This window comes from Crocodylus siamensis, chromosome 6 (assembly GCF_052110815.1).
Source record: "Crocodylus siamensis isolate JL-2025a chromosome 6, ASM5211081v1, whole genome shotgun sequence".
Lineage (NCBI taxonomy): Eukaryota > Metazoa > Chordata > Crocodylia > Crocodylidae > Crocodylus > Crocodylus siamensis.
Window position 1 is genome coordinate 11,197,988 of NC_143400.1, and position 16,920 is coordinate 11,214,907.

Here is a 16,920-nt window from a genome sequence, read left to right on the forward strand (position 1 = left end):
GCAGTGCTGGGCATGCTGGGCAAAAGAACTGTTGGTGGGGCCTGTTTTTTCTTGATCTTGCAGCCCTTTGGCCTTCAGATGAGCAGGTGTCTGCTGTGCTACTTAATACTGAATGTCTCAGTTGCCCCTTAGTTAAGGGCATGAGGCACTCTTTAAACCACTGACTTGGACCTGCTCCTTGTTGGCCCGTGACTTGTGTGTCCCAGGAGCCGCACTGTAGCTAGACCCCAGGACACAGCAGGCGAGGACTGCCTGGCAGCCAGGCTCAGATTTTGCCAAGGCTGCCCCTTTGCCGTGCGAGACTGGGGCGGCGTTCTCTAGACTCGCAGCAAAGATGGCATTGTTGAGGGTGGCACAGGCCCCACTAGGTGGCAGGACAGGGCTGTTGGTGCGGCAGATTGTCGAGGAGGAGGCCACGTGGGCGGGGGGGCTGGAGCGTCTTCTCAGGCTGAGCGCAGCACCTTTATAGGAGAAGTAGCCTCCCCCTTGCTTTTCTCTCCCCTCCAGGTGTTAACATCGCATACCTGAACGCCGGGATTGGAGGTCACAAAGCGTCGAGCTTGGCGGATCGGCAGCGGGAGTATCTTTTAGATATGATCCCACCCCGGTCTATATCGCAGTCCATCAGCGGACAGAAATAACTCCGGCTGCCCCTCCTTGCCCACCCCACCTCCGTCGCATGCAGTGCCTGTACTGGTGCCTACCATACATGGGGAAACAGACAACAGAGAAAACCGAAAACAACCCAAACTTGAGCGCCCTGTCCTCCCCCCCAGCTCCTCTCTGGGTTTCTACCGCAGCCAGAGGCCACTCCCCTTGCCAGAGGTCAGAGCAGTGTCTGCTTGGATCAGCACTGGACGTGTTCCTGCTTGTTTTATGCTATTTTTTTGTAATGACAAAGCCTAGAATTTTTCATTGTGTTGTGTTTTCGTTTTGGGGTTTTTTTTCTTTTGCTCAATGGACAGTTGAAACTCTTTTCCTTTCCAGAGTTTTTTTTTATTTTTATTTTTTGAAGGGCATCCCCTGTAACATGACCATTTGTAAAGGGTAGCCATGCTGACTCGAGGGAAGGCGGGGGAGTGGGAGTGGTGTGCTGGAGCCCGGACAGTTGCCCTCTGCCCCGGGGATGGGGGCACCTGGGACTTGTCCTCCAAGAGAGGTAAGGAGAGGTGCTGGATGCAGCTGCCCCAGGCGAGGCTGTGACGGGTTGGCCCGATTTGCACGTGGTCTCCCTGGAGGAAGGCAAGTTGGTCCAGGAAGGAGCCGGCATTCAGTTCAGTGCATCTGCCCCATGCAACCAAGCTGCGAACTCGCTGGATCAGCTCAGGTGTGGGCGGGCAGCGTCTGGAGGTCCTGTTGGTTGTGTTTGTGCAAAGGGCGCCAGCAAAGCAGTGCAGGGCCAGCTGGGTGGCTCTCTGCCAGACAGCCAAGCCGACCGCTGTAGGCAGTGCCAGGAATTCGCCATCCCACTATCCCAAGCCTCCAGTACCGCAGCCCTTGGCACCGAGAAGTGGAGAGGTGGAAGGTCCGTTGTGGATTGTGAACTACCAAAGGGCACCGTGGCCTCGGTGCGTGCCCAAGAGCTGTTCCACGTCACTTCCCCCACGTGGAAGCAACAGCCAGGCCTGATTCGAGTAGAAACGCAGAGCAGGGCAGGGGTCAGAGCCAAGTCCTGCAGCCTGGGTGTGCATCCCGCATGGGGGCTTGGACAAGAATGATGTCAGCTGACCCAAGGCATGAGCAAGCTGAGAACATGGTCTGGGAGATGTTCCTTTTGCACTTCACTTCCATGCCAGAGGCCACTGCTGCCCAGTGCTGCGGAGCAGAGGCACTGAGCCCAGCCAGGACGTGGCTGTGCAGGGTGCTCGGGTGGTGCAGTCAGGATATGGAGCTCCTCATGCCTGTCTGTGGCTGCTCTGGTCACTGGGAGACCCTTGTTGGCCAAACAGTTACAGATCCCAGCGAGGGATGTGCCTGCAGCTGCTGGTGCAGAGGGAAGGAGCCTGAGCCCTGTGGTCGGCCAGAAGGAGCTCTTGAACATTTCAGGCCTTGCCGGTGTCGAGTGAATTGTGAAGTTCTGTGCGAAGCCCATAGAAGCTTCTGTTGGCACCTTTCTTCCCGGAGCAGCTCCCAACCATCGGTGCCATCCCTCCTGGTTCACGGGGCTGGTTCCTGCCCCCCCCGTCCATGGTTGCAGCTGTGAGACCCAAACTCCGTGGCTTCCTGGAGGGGCAGCTGCCTTGGGGGAGGATCTGCTGATGCTTGGAGGCTGCCTCTTTGTGAGCCAGCAGGGCTTCCCCAGAACCCAGCACGCATTGCCCCTGCCTTAGAGAGGAGGGCTTGTACCGCAGCACGAGCACTGGGCACCCGCCTGCACCAGCGCCCTTGTGCCCCATCATCTCTGGCCTGGGGCTTTGCTGGCGCCGCAGGCCTTTCCCCCGGGTCTTTGCTTCCAAGAACCACTCCCCTCTCCCGATTTCTGCAAGCACTTACCCAGCCATGGCGCATGGATGCCTTCATGGCTGGGGCCTTCTGAGGTGAGGGTGTTCCTAGGGGCATGCGAGGCGCAGTGGCACGTATATATATAAATCTATATTTTCTGTTCTTGGTTTTTAAAAAATATTGTTTAGCTGGCCCCAGGAGGTGGCCGTTGGCCCGAAAGATGTCTCTCTCTCCCTGCCGAGCTCGGACGGAAGCACTTTGCTGACTTGTTCCTTCTCCGTCAGTCGCCCTGAGACGCTCTCGCCCACTTGTTCTTCGTTTCCCTCCCCCTGTTCAAGTGCCATTCTCCCCCAATCAGGTGTTGCCAAGAGGTACGAGGCGACCCGGGCGTATTGGTTGAGATGAAAGTTTAAAGAGAGAAAAAAAAAAAGAAATTATATAGAAATGTGCAATAGTTCATGACGAGTCCCTCCCGTGGGGCCGGCGGAGGCCGTTTATTGTCGAAGAACAAGATACTGATTGTGGTGCTAAGTGAAATGCTCCCAGGCCAGGGCCCAGAGGCCCCCGGACCCCGACCCCCTCCATCGGCTGCAGTGGGTGGCAAAAAAGGCTTCCACTCGGCCCAATCCTGTGGCAGCCCAGGCCCTCGGTCGCTGGTGGTCCCAGCACAGCCTGAGCTGCTGCCAGACCCCATTTCCCACCTGGGTGTGGGGATGGCGTGACCCAGCCCTATGTGGCACTGGGGAGCACGGGAAGTGGGCAGTGGGGCCCTAGGTCGTGGGTGCTCTCTCCCTCCATGAGCCAGCCTGGGTTCACAGGTCAGGCTTGTGCCCTCCCTTCACAGTGCCATGTCCTGCCTGCGTGGCTGAGGGGTGCCAAGGCTGCACACCCTTGCTGCAGCCCCAGAAGCGGGCACGGCTCCACCAGCACTGTGGGGCCAGGAGCTTGGGCACCCCTGGGGCGAGTGCTTCCTGTCCCACGGGGCCGCCCTTCGCCGTCCTGCTGGGGATAGCCCAGGCCTCGCCCGCTGCTCCTGCCTTGGCCTGTAGCGATGCCCTGTGGGCAGGAGGGCATGGTGGGCCCTGTCCCCCGTCCCCCGCCTGCCTGCCCTGCCTATTAATCTGTCTAAGGGGAATTAAGATGCTTGCTTTGTCTGTGATCTGCACAGGTTTCAATTTATTTTGTCTTGACCACGGCACGCGACCCCCCCCCCCCACACACACACACAGAGCCTCCCCCTTCCCTTCTTAATGGATGTGATGTATGGTAGAAAATCGTCTTTTTTTTTTTCTTTTTTTTTCTTTTTTTTTTTTTTAGATACAGAAATAAGGGTTTTTTTCCTGCTTTTGTTTAGCTTTTCTTTTACAGCTAGGTGTAGAAGCCGCTTGTGAAGACGCTTATCGGGGTTTATTTTTTGTTTTCCGTTCCTCCAGAGGCATAACCCATTTCCCCGTCCCCTCCTTTTTCTAACCCCCATCCCTTCATTCCCCCCCATTGCCCCCTGACAATTAGCTTATGATATTGCTGCCGACATGTTATAACAAGGACTCATTCGTGTATATAAGCTATTTCTTGACACGTTTAAAAGAGAAAAAGAAAAAAAATTGTACATTGTGTAGAAAAACGAAGCCAGAACAGCCTAGCCATGGGTATTGTGACCGTCGTTGCGTCCTTTTGTAATGTGACCTCTCGTGTATGACATGAAACGTGCAAAAGGGTGGTTTCCCGCGGGGGGGGGGGGGGGCAGTTGGCTGCAGGGGGCAGAGATACCGGGGGCGGCTCCCCTCACCCCTGCCTGCAGCAATGCACTGGTGGCGATGCCACCTCCCAAATCTGTGCCTTTCACACACACACAAGGACCCTACAGTGACCAGCACCCCCAGCGCAGCGGAGGCAGGAAGGTCTTTTTTTTGTTTCCCCCTCCCCCACCCCAATCCTGGTGGCACGGGGCAGTTGTGCCCTCTTGGCCCGGTGGCATTGGCGTCCTGCCATACGTATCCTGGCAGCGTGCACTGCGCTGGGGGGCTAGACCTGCATTTGGGGCCGGGGGGGCCTCTTCAGGGCCAGGTCAGGGTGCGGAAAGGGCCGGGGGTATGGGGCAGCTGGTGGCACCGGGAGCTCGAGGGAACATGGAAGTGATTGCAGTGCCATCCCGTCTGCTGCAGGATGGGCTTCCAGGCCCCTCAGGGAAGCTTTTATCCTCCCCAGGCCCCACTCCCAGTTCCCCCAGGTCCGTCTGCCCCATGCCTGGGGGTCCCGGCTGGGGCTGCAGACACCCCATCCGTGCACAGCCTCTCCCACCACGTGCCGCGGCCCCACACGTGCTTAGTGCAGCGGCAGCATCTCCCAGCCCTGCAGCCCCTGAGCAACTCGCGATCCCTGCCAGGGGCATGGGGGTCCCCGCAGCCGAGCCGGCGGGGGGTGGGCGCAGGAAACCAGGCCCTTTTGCACAACTTTTTAATTTTTTTTTATTATTATTATTATTATTATTTTGGGGGTTTAATTTCTTTTCCTTTTTTTGGCATTGTGTTTGACATCCGGTTTAACAAACGAGAAGAAAAAACAAAAAAAACCACACAAAAAAAAAACAACAAAACAACAAAAAAAAGCAAAGCTGTTTAAATACTGCCAGCGGGATTATGCAGTGACTGATTAAAAATAATAAGCTAATTTTTGGAGAAAGGATTAAAAAAAAAAAACTTTGTAATATTTATCACTTGCAAGCTATGTTTAATAAAGAAAGGAATGATTTATAACTTTTCATGCGGCTGGTGCATGGCGTTTGCGGTCCTGTCTGGGCTGGGCGGGGAGCCAGGCTGAGCTGAGCAGGCACGGGCCCTGGTCCTGCTTTGACACCGGGCTGAGGGTCTCGCCCCTCTGGCTTTTTTGCACCAAGGAGCTGAGCTCTGGAGCTGGCGGGGGGGGGTCTGGGCTTGAGCTGTTTGGGGGACTGAGGTTCTGTCGCCCAGGCTACATGAGCACTCGCAGGGGCCTTCTGGCCACAGGGCCAGGCCCGCCGGCCCTGAGCCAAGTGGGGTCACCAAAGCCTTCCCCTCCCCTTGCAAGGCTCCCCAGCCCCTGCCCCAGCCCCAGCCCCAGCTTTGCCTCATGTGCCCATCCCAGGGCAGCCCCAGTCCCCCCAACACGCACACACATGCCCAGCCTCAGCAGACGCATGGCACCAACTGGCCTTTTCCACCTTGGTTTATTGCTAACACAGTCGCAAGCGACTCTGGTGCGGACCCTGCACCCGGCTGCCTCAGCCCAGCCTGGGGGCCTGAAGGGGCCGGGGCGTCTCCCAGCCCCACTTCGGGGGTCGTTAAAGCTTGCCCAGGGTTGCCGGACATGGGGCTGGGTTTGATGCCTTCCCTAGGGACCAGGCCGGGCCCATCTTTGGCTTGTGGGGTAGGGGCCCGGCCTGGCCTGGCCTGTGGGGGGGCAGGGACAGCGTTCACACGTGAGTTCGATTGGGCTCCGCTACAGGAATGCATCGCCGCCTATGGCGCTACGGGAGGGACGAGGGGGCACTGGTGGTCCGGGCCTTCCTAGGAAGCACCCGTGGCCTCTAGCTACTGTGCACACGTGGGCTGGGGGGAAGGGGGCTGGCCCCGATCCTGCTGCTCGGGTGCAGGGGGGCTCCTGCTTGGTGTCTGCCAGGAGCAAGGGGCTGGCGGGAAGGGGGTGAGGGGCAGAGCTCACAGCTGGCACCTTTGGCACCTGGGCCCAAATTGCTCCCTGCCAAAAATACCCACCCCAGAGTGTGGGGTGGGCATGGGGGGGGGGGTTAAAGCTCTGAGTCTTTGGGGTTATTCCAGCTTCTGTGGCTTGAGAGAGTATTTGGATAGAGAGACTTTTGGAGGAAGCTGCAGGGGGGCAGCATCAGGCGCCCAATCCTATTTGGCTTGGAGATATTTGGTATCGTGGTGGTGGGGGCATCTCCTTGCCCCCCCCACCGTGGCCACACAGGGCAGCTGCTGTGTAATGACTGGGGGCAGGGGGTGCCCACAGGACGAGACCCCCAGGCCCCATGCTGCCCCCAGGGCTGTTTGGCAGTGGCGGGGGGGCCAGGGGCTCGAGGTAGTTTTGGTTTCTGTATCAAAAATAGCTCTGGGGCTGGCGCCCGGGGGGCTGAGGTAGGTTCTTTGGAGTCTGCAGGAGGCGCCGGCTGCGCCGTGGCCCTGCCTCAGGCACGCGCTAGTCCATGGCCTGCTGCGCCGGGCACCGCTCCGCCGTCACCGCCATGTGTGGGGCAGCCTGCACCGGAGAGGGGGTTAGGGCAGGGGAACACTGGGGGTCCCGGCCTCACTTGGAGCACGGAGCCCAGGATGCAGCCCCTGCCCCTTCCTTGAGGCTTGGGGCCCTCCGTGGTGCTGCCCCTGCCCCCTCCTCACCTGGGTGACCAGCTCGATCATCTCAGTGGGTTTGGCCCCGCGGGTGCCGGGCTGCCCCGGCTCAGCCCCCTGTGGCACTGTCCAGCTGCTCTGGGCACCTTTCCTGCAGAAAAGACTGCAATGCAAGGGGTGGGGGGTAGCAGGGGCCAGGGAAGGCCACTGCAGTTGGATGTGGTCGGGGACCATGGGTTGGGTGGCCCTGGCCCACGCTTTGGGGGTCTGCAGCAGAGGGCATGGGGTGGGAGAGGTGTTGTGCAGGAACAGAAGGGCCCAGTCTCTCCAGGAACCGACGGCGTCGCCCCCAGCGCTGTCTGCAGCTGGACAGGCCGGGCCCGGCCCTCACCTCTTGCGGTATCCAAACATGAGGAAGAGGACGCAGAAGATGATGCAGGCCATGCCAATGTGGACACCCACCACGATGCCGGCCAGCGAGCTCTCCCCCTCTGCGCTGCAGGGGCAGGGGGGCGCGGGGTCCATGTCTGTGGGGAAAGAGAGCACTCAGCGTCTCCCGGGCACGGCTGCAGCCAGGCGGCGTCGGCCCCAGCGCAGGGGCCCCGGCCCATGCAGAACCCAAGCGCCTGGCACTTGGCCCCGTAGGCCCCTCTCGCCGCACAGAGCTGGGTTGGGAACCCAGGAGTCCTGCTCCTCTCAGGCTGCTGAGCGAGCCCAGGCGCCTGGACTCCCTGCCCCGTGTTCAGCCCCCCTGTGCCCCCGGCTCACCTGGCTTCTGCACGCCGTCCTGCAGGGAGACGAGGCGCAGGCTGCTGTTCCCGTCCCCGTTCCCATTGAAGGCCTGGAGCTTGATCTCGTATGTGGCCAAGGGCTCTGCGGGGTGGAGAGGGATCAGAGATTGGGCGGGGGTCAGGATGGCTGGGGTGAGGGGATGCCTGAGGGGGCACTCACCCAGGTTGCTGTAGACGTAGGAGTTAGCTGTGCTGCCCAGCACCTGCGGCCCCTCGAACCGGGGTCCTGGCAGCCGCCGGTGGAAGAGCTTGAAGCCCTCGATGGATCCGGGTGCAGACGGCAGCTCCCAGAAGGCCTGAACCGCACTGGCATTGAGCACTTTGGTGAAGAACCTGGGCGCTGCGGGGACTGAGACCGGGGGGAGACGGGGGTCAGCGCCCAGGGCCTGGCTCCCACGTCCAGCACCAATAGCACTGCGGGGTGCCCCCACCCCGCCTGCCGGGTGCCCTTACTGCTGCCTAGTGTGGTGGCCAGGATGGGCTGGGAGTCCTGGCTGGCGCCCAGCGGCGAGTACGCACGGAGGTAGATGGAGTAGGTGGTGGATGGCTCCAGGTTGGTGAAGATGTGCTGGAAGGTCACCTTGCTCACGGCCTCCTGCAGCTCCCGGCTCTCCGACTCTGTGGGCGGCACCAGGCCAGGGCTGTGTCAGGAGCCGGGGGCTGGAGGGGGCAGTTCAGGGGCTGGGAGTGAGAGTGGGGTTGAGGGTCCATGGCAGGGGCCCTTCCCAGGTGCAGCTGAGAGGTGGCCAGCGGGTGCCATGCAGTGACGGTGACAGCCAGAGTGACAAGCAGCCCGGGCTGGCACCTGGCCTTTGCAGCCAATGGGAACGGGGCCAGGCACATAGCCTAAAACTGCAGCTGCGAGTAGCCTCAGCCATGGCCCCTGGAGCCCCGTCAGCATGGGTCATAAAGGCAACTTGATGGGCAGCAATGCCCACGTGTCTTCATGAAAGCCACGAGTGCCATTTGAGGCAGAGGGGGCGGGGGCAGGAATGCAGCTCCGGGACCATGGAAAGCACCGGGGATGGATGCGGCCCTGCTGCAGCTGCGCTGGCATTACACTGGGCACGAGACGCGTCCCTCTCAGAGCTGCTGCTCCCTGGGACGCAGCCCTGAGGTGTGGAGCCCGTGGGGAGCAGAGATGTTGGAATAAAATCAAACCCACAATAAATGACACAGAAAGCAGGGAACTTGCAGCCTGCCTCGTGGCCCCCATCACACATCCCAGCCCCTGCAGGTGGGTGCAGAGCTGGGGGGCACACAGTGGGGGCTCAGTTGATGTCCGAGCTTGCTGAGAGGCCTGGTGCATCTGGGCTGGGGGCTTGTGCCCTGGGATCCTGCCTTGTCCCAGGGGGGTGTGGAGGAGGCAGGCCTGAAGCCAGGGCCACTCACCGCCCACGCGGCGGATGTGCAGTACGTAGCCAATGATGCTGTCGGTGACCTCGGGCGCAGGTTCAGCCCAGGCCACCTGGATGGCGGTAGTGGAGAGCGCAGCGGCGCGGACACCCTCGGGGGCACGTGGCAGCTCCTGTGCAGGGGCCACGGCCAGGCGGGCGCTGGCCTGGTTGGTGCCGGCACTGTTCTCGGCGATGCACTGGTAGATGGCCTCATCCGCCGGCGCCACGCGCTGGATCATCAGCGTGCTGGGGGGGCGTGAGACAGGCTCAGCCACCTGCCCCACCATGCCCCGGCCCCTTCTGCCCAGGGGGTTGGTCCTGACCTGTTGTTGTGTGAGAGCCGCACGTGCTCGCTGGGCGCTAGGAGGCGGCCGTTCTTGAGCCAGATGAGCCGGGGCTCGGGCACGCCCTGCGCCACGCAGGTGAAGATGGCACTGCCCCCGGGTGGCTTGGACACCGACTGCGGCCACTGCACAAACTCGGGGGGCGCTGGTGGGGTAGGGGTTGGGGTCAGTGGGCATTGCACTGCCTAGCTCCAACCCCCCCAGCAGGAGGAGCTGAGGGCCCTGCAGCCCTGTCCAGCCCCTGTATTGGATGCGCGGCCCCCCGGCACAATAGAGGCCCCAGATGCTGCATTGAGGGGCTGTCACGGCCACGCAGCTGCTCAAGCGCCTGCATCTCATTACCCACAGGCGCTGCGGGGGGGATGGGGGTCCCTGGCTGCAGCTGTAGTGGCCTGGGGGGGGCGGTCTGGGGTGCAATGCAGGTTGTTGTGGGGGGGCTTCCAGGGCTTCCCACCCACTTGGGCCGCCCCCTGCCCCCGCCCTGAGGCTGAGAAGGTGATTGATGCCGCCCAGGTTGGCCCCAGGTCTATTCCCAGCCTGGCTGCAGCTGGCCAGGGGCAGAGGTCAGGGGTCGCAGACCTGCTCCTTCCATGCACAAAGCCAAGTGCAAAGGCCGTGGTGCCCATCTGTCCCCCAGCCCTGTCTGTCTGGAGCCGCCTTCAGCCCCGGCCTCGCTGTTGTAAGGTGTCCGGCCAGGAGGGGGGGTCTGTCTATCTGCATGCGGGGGGAGCCGCCCCATGGAGGCCTCACCCTGTACCATGAGGATCCCCTGGGCTGTGCGGCGCACGCGTGTGCCGGGCCGGTTGGCTGCGCACACGTAGACACCTGCGTGCTGCACCGAGACGTCCGCGATCATCAGGTTGCCTGTGCCCAGCACCTGGATGCCCTCCACGCCGATAGAGCGCCCGTCTGGGGGGGGGGACAGGGCTAGTGGAGGGCTGGGGGAGCACCACCTCATTTCTGCCACCCCCCCCACCAGCCAGTGGGTGTATGACACGCACACACACACATCTCAACTGGCCTACCTCTTGCACCCCCATCCCTAAAATCCTCCTTGTTGCTACCCGCACCCAGCTGCTACTGCCCACACCAATGTCATCCACCCTCACCCGCAAAACCTCCCAGTTCCCATCCATAGGACTCTCCCCCCAGCCAGCCACCCACATATATGACTACACCCATCACAGCTGTATGACCCCCACACAACCCTATGCCCTTCCCCCACACAACCCTATGAACCCACCCCCAAAACCCGCAGGCACCCAGCTCTATTAACAACCCCCCCCCGCCCCCCATGCGGGTCATCCACCTGTATGAGGGCCCCCAGCCCATGGGCACCTGTGCTATGAACTGCCCCCACCTCCCCCCAGCAGCCCTATGATTCCCCGCCTCTCCCTGGCCAGTTATCCCTGGGACTGTTGCCCGGCCAGGGGTGCGGGGGACAGTGCGTTAGGGGTGGGGCATAGCCGCCCCACCCCCAACAGTCCACCTGTCCTCCCCCCAGCCGGGCTCTGTATATGCAAGTGTGCGAGAGAGAGCACGAGAGTGAACATGCTTGTGCACCCCCCCACCGAGCCCTCCCTTGGTCAGCCCACCAGCTGACCCTACCCAAGTGCCCCCCCCCAACTCCTGCTGGTCACCCATCCCTGTGACCCCTCCCCATGCTCCCCCCACACCTTTGAAACTCCTTGCAGTCTCCCCTCCCTAGATTCCCGCCCAACCCCCCCATCTTCCACCCCTAATACCCCCACATTCACCACCCCCTGCACCCCACCACAGTCCCAGCCACGCACCCAGGCGGCTCCAGGAGACGATGGGCCGCGGGTGCCCGGTGGCGATGCACTCCAGGATGGCGGTCTGGTGCACCGTCAGTGTCAGGTTCTGCGGCCCCGACAGGATCGTCGGCTCCTGGTCGCGCCTGGGGGCAGTGACTGCACCGTGGGGCAGAGGAGGGAGGAGGTGGTCATGGTCACATCCTCTAACCCCCCCCCACAAATCACTCCCTGGCTGGGCAGGAGCCCAGGCCCAGACCACCCCACTCTGGCGCTTACCGCTCAGGCCCAGCCAGGCCTCCCGGCTGCAGCGTGCACCCGCGATGTTGGTGGCCATACAGCGGTAGGCGCCCACGTCTGCGCGCCGCATGCCCGTAATCTGAAGGACGCCGGCTGGCAGCAGCGTGAACCTGGGGGGTGGTACAGCAGGGCTGGTGGTGGGTGCCACAATTCCCTGGGCTCCATTAGGGACAGCCTGGGGCTCAGGGTGGGTGGCTCAGTCCCTCGGGCGGTGCGCAGTGCTCACCTGGGGTCGTCGGGTGGCAGCGCTGTGCGGTTGCGCTCCCAGGTGATGGTGGCTTCAGGGACGCCCTGGATGAGGCACTGGAAGCGTGCCACGCCGCCCTCCTCTACTGCCATGGACTCGGGGTGCATGTGGAACCGCGACAGGGCTAGGGGGCCGTGGGGGTAAGGCTGGGGTTGCACTGAGCCTCCCAGCCCGGCCCTAGGCATCCCCACACCCCCGAGCCCCTGCCAGCTCTCAGGCAGGGGCACAGGGTCAGCTGCATCCCAACCCTAAGCCCATCCCTTGCCCGCACTCACTGGCCAGCTGGACCCGGGCCTTGCGGCTGAGCAGGAGCCCGTCGCGGTTCTGGGCGGCGCAGCTGTACTCGCCGGCGCTGGCATCCGTGGCGCTCCCGTCACGGGGCCGGCGCTGCACGCTCTCCAGGCGCAGAGAGCCATTGGCCAGCACTGCCGCAGGGCCCCCCAGCGCTGCCCCGTCCTTGAACCAGCGGATGCGGACGGGCGGCTCGCCCTGCACCAGGCAGTGCAGCACCAGCGGCCGGTCCCGCACTGCCACCACGTCCACCGGCTCCAGCAGGAAGGCCAGCTCGGCCGCGCGGCCCAGCCCTGCGCAGGGGGTGCTCATCAGCCCCGGGGCCCACGCCGGGGCCTCTGAGAGCCCCCAGTGCCCCTCGCCCGCCCGGCCCCCAGGACCCCCCCATCCAGACGCAGGGTCCCGGGTGCAGCTGGGGGCCAGGGCCCCTTCCTCCAGCAGCACGCTTCCCATTCCCACGCGGTTGCTCCCCCTGTGGCCAGGCTGGGAGCACAGCGTGGCCAACACGGGGCTCTTAGGCCGCTGCCGGCAACGCCCCCTCCTCCTGCAGCAACCCGCAAGACACCAGCCAGTGCCTGGCATGGGCACGGGCATCACGGGCACCTGTGGCACAGGCATGTGGCCCAGCCCCTGCTGCATTGGAGCAGGAAGGTCCCTGGACAAACCATAGACAGCTCCGCAGCTCCTGCAGCCCCCACAGGGCAGCCCCCAGGGGGACAACACAGCCGCCACGAAGGGGCCTAAAGCCGCACACGGCTGCCACGCGGCCAGGCCTGTGCGCCCGGCCCGGCCCTCGCGGGCACAGGGGCACGGGGCAGCCCTTCGGGCCGGGCTGTGGGAGCCGGGGCCTCGTGGCGGGGACGTCACAAAGTTAACTGTTGGGGACAATGGAGCGGCAGGGGGGCGGCCTCGGCTTTGCCGGCCTGACATCTTGATTGATGCGGCCTTTCAGGCCTGCGTAGCAACTGCGCGGGGCCGGGGGGCCGCGGCGTCGGGGCGCGGGGCCGCGGAACAAAGGGCCGGGGCACGGGGTGGGAGGCCGCGCGCCCCGCGCCGGGGAGGCACAATGGGCCCTGCCCCCGCGCCCGGCCCATCTGCCCGGCTCCGGCGCCACGTGACGGCGCGGGGTGAGGTTCCCATGACTCCCCGCACCGCTCACCCCGCGCGGCCCCGCCTCGTCACCCGCGCCGCCGGCCCGGCCGGGGTCGCAACCCCGCGGGCTGGGCCCTGGCGCCCGTGGGACGCGGCCCAAGGGGCCGCCCGGCCGGGGGGCGAGGGGGCCCTGGGCCCGGGCAGCCGTGAGCCCGCCACGTGGGCACTCGGCACCCCCCGCCCCCCGGCCGGGCGCCCTCGAGCTCCCCGCGGCGGCCGAGGCCCCGGGAATCCCGGCTCCCTCCCCGGCGGCCACCGGCCCCTCTCCCGCCGCGGCCCGGGAGCGCACCCCGGCGTCCCGCTCAGCAGCTCCGGGCGCCCCGGGCTCCGCCAGTCCCGACTCCGTCCCGGGCTGGCCGAGGACCCGCGCGCCCGCCCTCGAGCTGCCCCGGCCCCGCACCTGTTGCCCGCCCGCCCGCCGGCCCGACTCACCGCCCCGCAGCGCCGCCAGCCCCAGCCCGAGCCCGAGCCAGAGCCGCAGCCAGCGGCCGGCGCGGAGCATCGCGCCCCGCTCCCGGGACAGCGGCGGCGGCGGCGCGGGCGGGGGATGCGGAGCGCGGGGCCCGTCCTGCCGCGGCCCCGCTCCGCCCGCTCTGGCCCGGCCGGGCCCCGCCGCTGTCCCGGGTGCTGAAAGCGGCGGGCGCGGGGCGGGGCGGGGCGGGGCGGCTCCAGCTGCCGGGCGGCCAGGGCCGGTTCCCACGCGTCGGGGGGCGCAGCCCGGGGGGCCCCGGCGGGGAGGGGCGGGCTCCCGGGGGTGCGGGGGGCTCAGCCCCATCCCAGGACGGCAGCAGACCCCGCGGTTGCCCGGGCGATCCCCCCCTCCCACTCATGGTGTCACTGTCACAAGCTGCTGCCTCTATTCTGCCCGGGACAAAGGGGCCGGGGCCGGCGGGAGGGGACGGGGCGGGCCGGCTCCCCCTCCCCCCCAGCCCAGCCCACCCCCCTCGCCGGGGCCGGGGCGAGCTGGAGGTCAAGCTCAGTCCCCCCTGGCAGGGCCAGGGGCATCCAGAGCAAGGGGGCACCCAGGGCCAAAGCCACAGTGCCCAGCACGGGGGGCAGGGGCCCAGCAGCAGCAGAGGGAAGGGGGCACAGAGACCGAGGAGGGCCGAGGGCTTGTGACCCCACGGGGGGGGGGGGATGTGCGGGTGGGGGGGGTGCATAGGGCAGGGGTAGCCTCCCCCCCCAGGTACCAAAGGGGACATAATAATTATCAGTCTTTTAAAAGCACTTAAAAATGCCCCAGGGTGGGTGCCAGGCCCTTCAGACCCAGTGCTGGGGCCCACGGGGTGGCTGGGCTGGCCACAGAGAGGGCAGCTGCAGGCGGGCACGGGACAGCAGGACAGGCGAGTCTCAGCATTTATTTACAGTCTTCGTATGAAAATAGGGGGCATCTGATAGTGCCGGAGCCCCTGCCCATTTCTGCCGCGGCTGCGGCGCCTGATGGGGCCCCTGGGGCTGGAGCTGGAGGCAGACAGGGAGGGGCCCCGCGCCCGGAGCGCGGCAGTGGTGCCAGCCCCTACCCCAGCTCCGTGGTTAAAAAGGGTTAAAAGTGGCAGCAGCTGCAGGCCGGCAGGTGCCCTCCTAGTGCAGCATGGGGGGGCGCGGAGACAAGAGCTGCCCGTGCTGCCTCCCAGGCTGTGGCTCGTGCCGCTCCAGGCCCTTGGCGGGCTGCTGCCAGCACAGGGCTGCGGGGACCTTAGTCACTGTCTGAGCCAACGGCTGACGAGCCTTTTCGTTTCCTCTTGGTAGGTTTGGGCTTGGTGTCCTCTTCCTCCTGCCAAGGGGAGCGGGAGGGCGTCAGCGTAAGGCCAACCAGGCCGTCCTGTGTGCTCAGAGCCGAGCAAGGCAGCCCCCTCCCTCACCACTTGGGAGGCCAGGGACCCCCATGGGGCGCACCCCAGCCCTGACGGCGTGTTGCAGCCCGTCTCCCTGGGCGCCATGGGGGCCAACGGTCCCAGCCGGTGGCTCTGTGCTCCCGCTGCCTGCCCCGATCGAGTGTGGGGCGGGAGCGCGAGGGGGCCACTCTCACCGAGGCACTGCTGGAGGCCGACTCCTCCTCGTTGTTGGCGGGCTGCGCTGCATTCTTGCGGCTGCGCGGGCTGGACAGGGTGGCTTTCCGGCGGCTCTTGGGTGGTTTGCTGGAAGAGTCCTCATATTCCTCCGCCAGGGAGAAGAGGTCGCTGAACCTGCCGGGACAGAGTGGATGAGCACTAGCATTGGGGGCTGAGCACCCTGCTCCCCTGCTAAGTCAGTCAGCACCACATAGGGCATCAGCAGCAGGTAGACAGAGCTGGGGACTAGACCGGACGCGACTGAGGGGCTGCTAGAGCCCCTGCCATGGGGCAGGGAGACCCTAAACCCCCTCTACCAACGGTCTTCCCTCAGACTCCTGCCTGCTGCCCTCTAGTGTCACAGCATGAGGTGGCAGGAGCCGCCTGCCAGGGACCGCAGCCATGTGGGGACAGGCCCCCGGCCTCCTCCGAAGCTGAGGGCAGGGGGCTGAGGTAGAAACCCCTGGGCGGGCGGCGCAGTGCACTCACTTCATCTTGTGGGCCTCATCACAGCTGGCCTGGACGTGCTGCAGCGCCTGCAGGATAGGCGTCTGGCTGAAAACTGCCGGAAGCAGAGATGCTGGTCAGAGCCTGGCACCCGCCAGCACTCCTCAAGCCACCCCCAACCACCCCTACATGCTGGGCCAGTCAGAAACACCCCCCAGCCCAGCTCTAGCGCCTGATCATCCCTTTCCCCCTGGCCTCAGCATCCTCCTGTCTGGCAGACACAGGCTGCTGAGGCGCCCTGAGGCCCCACAGGAGCCAAGTCCCACCAGACTGGTGCTGGGGGCAGGGAGAGGAGGCACTGAGGGACAGGGAGGGGGAGCTCCAGCCTGTGGCCCCTTGAGTCTCTCCCAGCTTCCGGCTGGTGCAGCTCAGCAGCGGATGGATGGAGAGGCCCTGATCCCGAGTGCAAGGCCCAACCATCCTGGTGCTACTGCTGGGCTGAGATGCAGCCCTGACCCCACAGACCCCGCTCCAGCCTCAGTGCTCCAAGCACAGCAGCAGACCCAAACCTACCCCCTCCCCAGGCACCCCCTCCCTGAGCTTGGGCTCTGCACAGGCCCCTGGTACGCACAGTTCTGCTTGGTGTTGGTCAGGTTGAGCCGGAGGTTGTCCAGGTGCTCCAGGATCTGCTCCAGGGTCAGCTGGGCCAGTTTGCTGCTGGAGCTGCGCAAGCTGGGACAGAGAGGGCGCCACATCAGTGCCCGGGGCCAGGGCCACATCCCCGCAGAGACCCCTTCCACCAGCCCAGCGGGACTCTGGCAGCCACATGCTCATTAGCAGGGATTAGCTTTGGACACGTGCCGGAGTGCAGAAGAGCCGGCAATGAGATGACGTGGAGGAGGAGGGGGTGGCCTTGGCCCTGTGCCCAGCACAGCAGGGTCCAGGCCAAGCCCAGGCGCCGCCAGCAACATGCCAGGGCTCGGTCAACAACCCCTCCTTGTGCCGGGAGATGGTGCACAGCTCGGGACTGCCAGGCTTCGCCTGGACGCTAGATGGCCCCTGTGCTCCAGGAAACCCAGTGTGCCATGCCGGCTGCCTGTGTCCTGCAGAGCCATGTGGGGAAGGGGCTTAGACCAGGGCTGACGTAGTGGATGGGGGCACGGGCCTCCGAGCGCCCAGGCCACAGGCTCCAGTGAAGCTGAGGATTTTGCTTCAGTCAGGAGTCTCCCAACAGCACTGGGTCCAGCTCCCACACCTGGCACTGGCTGGACCCCTTTCCTGGCACCCCAGGGAGGGGAGCCCTGAGGCGACGCAGCCAGGAATGGGACACAAGGGTCCCCATG

The 16,920-nt window shown here is 64.8% G+C and overlaps 3 protein-coding genes across 10 annotated transcripts in view; 1 reads left to right on the forward strand and 2 right to left on the reverse strand.

Moving 5' to 3' along the window:
- The window catches only part of GATAD2B (GATA zinc finger domain containing 2B), a 56,073-nt gene extending 50,870 nt beyond the window's left edge, over nucleotides 1–5,203 (forward strand). For all 4 annotated transcript variants that reach the window (XM_090054854.1, XM_090054855.1, XM_090054852.1 and 1 more), the window contains exon 11: nucleotides 508–5,203. In XM_090054854.1, the coding sequence (XP_089910980.1) occupies nucleotides 508–641 (134 nt within the window). In that variant the 3' untranslated portion in view covers nucleotides 642–5,203. The remainder of the gene's footprint in view (nucleotides 1–507) is intronic.
- LOC149861028 (immunoglobulin superfamily DCC subclass member 3-like) lies at nucleotides 3,707–14,269 on the reverse strand. 4 transcript variants are annotated; one of them, XM_090054851.1, is made up of 14 exons: nucleotides 13,512–14,269; nucleotides 11,912–12,220; nucleotides 11,616–11,760; nucleotides 11,369–11,499; nucleotides 11,111–11,248; nucleotides 10,068–10,226; nucleotides 9,297–9,462; nucleotides 8,969–9,219; nucleotides 8,030–8,194; nucleotides 7,737–7,925; nucleotides 7,554–7,658; nucleotides 7,177–7,312; nucleotides 6,834–6,948; nucleotides 3,707–6,696 (listed from the first exon to the last, which is right to left on the reverse strand). In XM_090054851.1, exons 1-14 carry the CDS (start codon nucleotides 13,852–13,854, stop codon nucleotides 6,637–6,639), a joined length of 2,412 nt encoding a protein of 803 aa, XP_089910977.1. In that variant the 5' UTR covers nucleotides 13,855–14,269; the 3' UTR covers nucleotides 3,707–6,636. The 4 variants fall into 4 exon arrangements, with proteins under 4 accessions (XP_089910977.1, XP_089910975.1, XP_089910974.1 ...); XM_090054849.1 differs by lacking the exon at nucleotides 13,512–14,269 and having other exon boundaries at nucleotides 6,834–6,936; nucleotides 11,912–13,140; XM_090054848.1 differs by lacking the exon at nucleotides 13,512–14,269 and having other exon boundaries at nucleotides 11,912–13,140.
- A 136-nt stretch (nucleotides 14,270–14,405) lies between these two features.
- The window catches only part of INTS3 (integrator complex subunit 3), a 34,904-nt gene continuing 32,389 nt past the window's right edge, over nucleotides 14,406–16,920 (reverse strand). For both annotated transcript variants that reach the window (XM_090054846.1, XM_090054847.1), the window contains exons 27-30: nucleotides 16,209–16,309; nucleotides 15,620–15,692; nucleotides 15,109–15,265; nucleotides 14,406–14,853 (exon numbers count right to left, since the gene is read on the reverse strand). In XM_090054846.1, the coding sequence (XP_089910972.1) occupies nucleotides 14,776–14,853; nucleotides 15,109–15,265; nucleotides 15,620–15,692; nucleotides 16,209–16,309 (409 nt within the window). In that variant the 3' untranslated portion in view covers nucleotides 14,406–14,775. The remainder of the gene's footprint in view (nucleotides 14,854–15,108; nucleotides 15,266–15,619; nucleotides 15,693–16,208; nucleotides 16,310–16,920) is intronic.

Excerpts from the sequence above, each read along its gene's own strand:
- LOC149861028 (XM_090054848.1), bottom strand. The coding sequence starts at position 12,857 with ATGTCAGGCCGGCAAAGCCGAGGCCGCCCCCCTGCCGCTCCATTGTCC. Across the intron at positions 8,195-8,968 it reads GCACATCCGCCGCGTGGGCG|AGTCGGAGAGCCGGGAGCTG; the intron begins GTGAGTGGCCCT and ends TGCCGCCCACAG. Across the intron at positions 7,926-8,029 it reads GGCCACCACACTAGGCAGCA|TCCCCGCAGCGCCCAGGTTC; the intron begins GTAAGGGCACCC and ends CCCCGGTCTCAG.